Consider the following 6,487-nt stretch of genomic DNA (forward strand, 5'->3'; position numbering starts at 1 on the left):
TGTTGTAGGGACGTCATGGTGTTTGTACTTTCAAATCAATCAAATGTTATTAATATTAAGCTGTGTATAAATAATACAACTGTCTAAAATTGTATTGTTGTGTAACTTTAGCTTAAAAATGAATGTATTTGGACCTTTCCCTAATATCCCATAATTCTCCCAGTATGTAAGGAGTTTCATTACTGTTATGTAGGGATAGACCGATTATTGGCAATTGTTTTTGACAGTTTGCAGATTATCTGTTTCGCCGTTTTATTTGCCTGATAACCGATCAAGTTAATTTATTAAAAAGTGCGCTACTTTGCGCTACTTAAACCAGAATTGGTCGATCCCCACTGTTATGTAAGTGAGACTTCATGTGACTGGATTTATATTAATGTGTTTAATGTTTAATATCATTTGCGTTCCCCATAATTCGTCTGACATCTTGCAGAACCTGGACGATGAGACCACCGGAGCCCTGAACGGCGGCGCTCCCCGAGTCCTAGACGACTCGGACAAATTCGACAAAATCAGCGAACTCAAAGACCTCGCCCCCGACGGTTACCACGGCAACGACTTGGAATCATCCAATCACGAGCCACCGGCTGCCAACATCTCACGCGGCGAGAGCTTCGTTTCTCCCGCCATGTATGTGTAGCCGTGGCAACCAGAGCACCACATCACGGCCGTATGGGCAAGTTCCAGGTCACCTAAATTTGCATGGGAAGTAAAGGCGTGCGCACTTGTTTCCACGCTACAAATATCTTCTATTGTATGTGAAACTTTTCAGAAATTTTAAGTTTTAATTTACACCCATTACTTAATGATGACATTTTACTTTCAAGTTTATTTTTCTTACACATGTAGGGGATGTTATGGGTCAAAATGTTCCCCAGGGAAACTGGTATTTAGCAGGGTTTTCATTTCTTGAGAAGACACTTGTGACTACTGACAAATAGGAATGTTAGCAAGAGTAACACACGCTTTTCTTTTCTTTGTTTTTCTTTTTTTAACTCTCGCAAGTGTTATACACATTTTTAATCCTCATTACATTTCAAATATCTGGTCAGAAAAGCAAACATAAAGTACGAAATATCACCCTTTTCACAGCAGTTGAGGGTGCACAGACACAAACTAATTAACACACCGTGCTCCCCCTGCGTGATCCTCGCAAATCTAAATTTCAGCCAAAATAACAATAACGCAACCGAATTTCATGTGGATTCAGTATGAAATATTACATGCAACATTTTGTGCCATGAACATACAATGTCCCCATTGTAAAAAGTATTGTTTTATGTGAAGCTGCCAGTCCTGGGCTCTTCTGTTTACAGCCGTGGGATAAAAACCTCAGGCTCCTGTTGCAGTCTGCTACTATAGAGACAGTTATAAAAAATGAAATACAAACACCATCTTTGAAATCCTTTAAAAGTACTCTTCTTCCACGGTTGGTTGGGTTGGAATTACATACCAGTGAATTTGGCTCCAAGCAGCTTCAATTAATCACCCAAGATGTTTGAAAGTATTTCAGTTATTTATCAACTCCTAGAATTACTGAAAAACAGCCTTTCCCACTCTTGCCCAGGCTGCAGTCCAATAAAGAACTTTATTATGTCGTCAAAGGGCCTCATCTGTCCCCGGGGCACCGGCCTGCTCGTTAGCACTAACGAAGTGACATCGTTTTTAAGCTCCGTAACCTGGCAACATTACATGATTAAGATTCCGTGATTCATAATTGCAAGAGTTGGTAGGGCTGTGTGTTGGGAAGATGAAACTTGGTTTAGAGCAAAGCACGCAAAGCACACGCACACACACACACACACACACACACACACACACACACACACACACACACACACACGTACAAAACACCATTATAAGGGATGTATTTTGAGAGTGTGAAAATGCTCAGCATGTATTAGAAAACTACTGCCATTACAGCCATTTTAACAGATTAAAGTGGTCATACACTCTGATATATGCAGAACATTTTACATATGTAGAAAATATGCATTTTGCATTTTAGCCGATTGTCCTCCTCAAAGCAAAAAGAAAAGAACACAAAAAGGTGAGCAACAACTATGCCTAACTGAATCAAAAATTGATTTTCATAGATGTCAGATGGTACCAAATGATGAAATGATGTAAATAGTATTGATAATATTGATGAATATATTGTTGGTGAAATGTGTGCACATAAAAAAAAAAAAGTGTAGTTGTTATCAGTGCCTCTGTATGGGGTGGGGGTGGGGGTGGGGGTGGGTGGCAGTTTGTTAGATGTCAAATTGAGCAGTTTAAAAAAACAAAAACAAAGTGTATATTACTATTTTACTTTTCACAGTACATTGAGATTGTCACTTAATACTAAAATGTTTTATTTGAATATATATATAGATATATATATATATATATATATCTAAAAAGATGAAATGGTGGATTTTATTCCTTGTTCATATTACTCTGCATGGCATGATCGGTGGCTTCTCCATTTGTAAGAACATTTTTGACAAACAAAAGAAAAGCTGTTTATTTCTCAATGCAGCTGTCACATTCACTGCACACCACAAGCACAAGTCCAATTTAAGTTGAGAGAGCGGAGCGTTTTTTTTTTTCTTCTTTTTATTTTTTTTTTTTTTTTTTTGGTCGTGAAGGCTCGGTAAGCTTCCTGTTTTTGTGCTTTAGCGCTGATCCGAAAATGCAGTCAGCACGGAATCGTCATCTCTCGCAGCCACAGAGGGCAATGCACACAGAGATGCAATCTTTCCTCTCCTCTATAATCTTGAGCTCTTGCTCGAGACCCTGAGGCGCACAAATCTTCCTGAGGTACAGGATGTGGCTATTCGCGCCCGTTCAAATCACCCCACAAAAGCACATAGTCAGGTTATGGATCAATGCAGTTCTGTAAACATGTCTAAACGTTGATAGAGTTGGCAGATAGAGATTTAAACAGGAGGAGGGACACATAAATGGAGACATAAAACCAGATTGATAGAGTGATAAAAAATAATAGGTTAGGAACTGTTGCAAGACGTCATATGTCTCATCACAGCTTTCGGCACAAAATGCAATATTTTCGTTTTTCTGATGTATGACAATCATCTGTTCACATTCAGTTATCGCTAGCTTTGGTGGAGAGTTTTTTTTTGGTTGTTTATATATTTGTAGTTATTATAAATTAGAAGTAGGCCTACCAATTTCTGCTGCATGCTAACTGAAATACGGATACAAGTTTGACACAATTTCATTTGATTTATCGTAACATAACTAACTTAGGGGGTGGATTGGTTGGTTAGTTTAGTTGCATTATTTGGTTCCCGTCAATTGTTTTTACTGAAGAATAAATCTGCAGTAGCCTATACATTCAATTCAGGAAATAATAGGTTATTCTACATTAGCTAACGGTGTAAAATGTCTTTTGTACGTCTGCTTTTTTGTGTCTGAGGTGTTTATTTTGATCAAAGGGAATGTCTGCATGCTGCATGGACCAATGTGATCAAATCTGTCCAAGTTTCGCAAGAAGAGTCGGACCCCCCATGACAAGCGCATGGCTTTCTGACTCTCTTATATTGTTGCAGTGTCAGACAATCACATGTAACGTATTTTATAGCCCTACCGCAGAACCAAAACGGTCATAAAGGGGAATTAAATGTGACGGTTTTGCTCTTTTGTCTGTAAATTAATTTCCTAAAATCAATGAATATCTAGTTTTCATTTCATTAATGTGTTCAATGTGTTTGCCAGAGGGCTTCTGTTGATAGGTTGAGCAAAAAGACAAAGACAATCATTGGGAGCCGTTATATCAGAGACCAATGACTCAGCAAGCATTCAGAACTGAGTTTGATAGCTCTGCTTCATTTGGGGGATCATTCAGTAGACCTATACGTTTAATACAGTTGCTTCATTCGGACTTATCTTGAATTACAATCTTGACATCGCCAGGAATGCACATATGAAGCTGCCAACTAAAACGGAAATCGCAAAGAAATATTAGCTCCAAGTCAGTTTACAAGCAGTATTTACCCAAAAAGCATGAGTCACCAGTTATAAGAGGGCGATGTGGGAGAACTGCAGTGATTTCAGATGGATTAGCTGTTAGGCTCCATCGAGGCCCTGGGTCCGTCCCGTCTGTGAGAGCTGCAGCGTTGCATTTTGTCTCCTCGCTTTCCCCCGTTATGGGTTTGATGCCAGAAACACAAGCTGTGAATGTTCTCAATAATGCTGTTTGGTCTGAATCCGGTCCTCTCCCTCGTTTGCCCCCCCTCCCCCCCCGTTCTCTCTCTCTTTCATCCATTGTCATCACAGCTTTTCATCACGGAGCCAGACGTGCCTTCTTTATGTTATTTTTAGCTTTTACACTCACATTTCTTGCCTGACAGTATAGGATGGATGATGAAAGGGGGGAAACACAAGAACACAACATGGGTTTGACACACACTGGAGATGTAATCATGTTTTTCTGAGTGTTGATCGATTTTCTTTCACACATTTTGTTTGTCACAGATCGATTATCATTTTGTTTGCTTTTTTCGGGAATCCTATTGTACATGTTTTACAGATCATTGTCTTGTCAAATAAAATGTAAACCAAAAGGACGGGAGGTCTTGGTGGTTATTTACCCCTGCTTTGCCAGGATCAAGAGTGAACCTGAAGGAACGGCAGCATGCTGGAGGCCTGGTAAGTCCAGACAACTTGTTAATATCTTCAGGTAATGAGTAGATTAAGGTAGAGGGAGATGATTCTCTTTCTGAGGAATCTTTTTTTATAAGCTTTCATCTTAAACAGGCTATCTTAAAAGGTCTTAAAAGAAACAACTCGAAAAAAACTCGAATATCCCGTTTAGTTCTCTTCGGTGGCACATATGGCGATACAGTAAGCGGCAGGCTAATTGCAGGTGTGTTTTTAGATCTCACTTCCGCTTAGAGGTCTTCACTGGTCTACCCGTAACCTAGAACCCGAGACCCGACTAGTATGGGTTCGGACCCCGGGTTTATAGATACGGTCAATGGGTCCAGGTTGGGTCCCGTTCTATTACAGCGTGTCCAGGTCTGTTCAACATCATTATATGTTGTTAATAATGATGTGTTTGTGTTAGTGCTGTGCAATTAATCGAAATTTCAATCGCAATTACGATTTTGGCTCCTAATGATTATAAAAAAACACTTAATCGTGAAAAAAAGAAATTATTTTCCACATTACATTTTGCAAGTAAACTCTTATTTTGTTCAAACAAAACAAAATTATTAAGGTGTTTTTTTTAAAGTGCAATTGAATAAATGCAACATCTTTAAGATGATGAGCAAATATAATCCTGATTTTAATATTGACCAAAAATAATTGTGATTATGATTTTTTTGCATAATCGAGCAACCCTAGTGTGTGTGTGTGTGTGTGTGTGTGTGTGCGCGTGTGTGTGTGTGTGCATGCAAAACACCAAGAACCTGTTTAAAGTCAAACTGAATTCACACAACCAATCCTGATTTTAATATTTACCAAAAATAATCGTGATTATTTTTTCCATAATCGAGTAACCCTGGTGCTTGTGCTTGTGCGTGCGTGCGCGCGCATGTAAAAGGTGCATCTGTGGCCACGAGGTGGTAGCCTACCAAATGACCTGCGCGAGGCGAGCGAATGCCCCTGCTGTGATATAAAGGGTCAGGTAGCAAATTAGCAACTAGCGTTAGCTAGCAGTCGTGGCAACGAGCATTTAGTATAAAAGGGCAAACAGACGAAAGTTATCTTTATGCAAAAACAAACCTGCAAAGCTCCGTCACCGTGACAGCAAGTGGACTTTTAAGATGAAATAAAAGTGGATTAGCCATGCTGTTTCAAACAGCCAGAGAGGAATAACAGAAAAAGCCTGGCTGTATTTTAACATCCGTCTTGGCAAGGAGGATGGATTGTATCAACATGGCCAGGCACAGGGGAGAAAGCCATTACATTCAGGTAAGACACAACGTTTTTGACAACTTGTAAATTAACGGTAACTTATAGCTTATATAACTTATAGCAATTAGCTGTCAAATCACTAATTGGGCCTCTCTTCCGGGTCTGGTGGAGTTCGATTCCGAAATTTCACGTTTCTGCACGGGTTTGCGTCAACAACATAGGCGGATGAATATAATAGACGGATTCGGTTCCTGGTAGTGGTTTTCTTTTTTTACTTCTTATATAACCTAAAAATAATCGTGATTATGCTTCTTTTTTCCCCATTATCGAGCTGCCCTACCAGTCAGGGTCAAACACACTCGGATGTCAGTGCTTGAGTTGACATAACCTTAACCTTAAGTTACATGACATTCCAAAGTAAAGTGTTTCCTCTACAACTGCAGACCTGAATACAGTGCAGGAACTACCTATTGAAATGTGTAAGACCTCTGGCACCCCGGAAAACACACAACCTGATGCTGTTAAAACTGTCTTTTACAGTGAAGGAGGTTCAGCTGTTGCTGGTGTGTTCAGTTTGCTCTGGATGAAGTGCTCACTCTCTGCTGTTAGCATCATGTTT

At 39.6% G+C, this 6,487-nt stretch overlaps 1 protein-coding gene across 1 annotated transcript in view; it reads left to right on the forward strand.

The window, feature by feature from the left end:
* Positions 1 to 2,206, forward strand: part of pvrl2l (PVR cell adhesion molecule related 2 like) — a 364,045-nt gene extending 361,839 nt beyond the window's left edge. The window contains exon 10 of the mRNA XM_028597617.1: positions 434 to 2,206. Coding sequence (XP_028453418.1) covers positions 434 to 640 — 207 coding nt within the window. The 3' untranslated portion in view covers positions 641 to 2,206. The remainder of the gene's footprint in view (positions 1 to 433) is intronic.
* Positions 2,207 to 6,487: the final 4,281 nt, after the last annotated feature.

Source organism: Perca flavescens, chromosome 14 (genome assembly GCF_004354835.1).
Source record: "Perca flavescens isolate YP-PL-M2 chromosome 14, PFLA_1.0, whole genome shotgun sequence".
Lineage (NCBI taxonomy): Eukaryota > Metazoa > Chordata > Actinopteri > Perciformes > Percidae > Perca > Perca flavescens.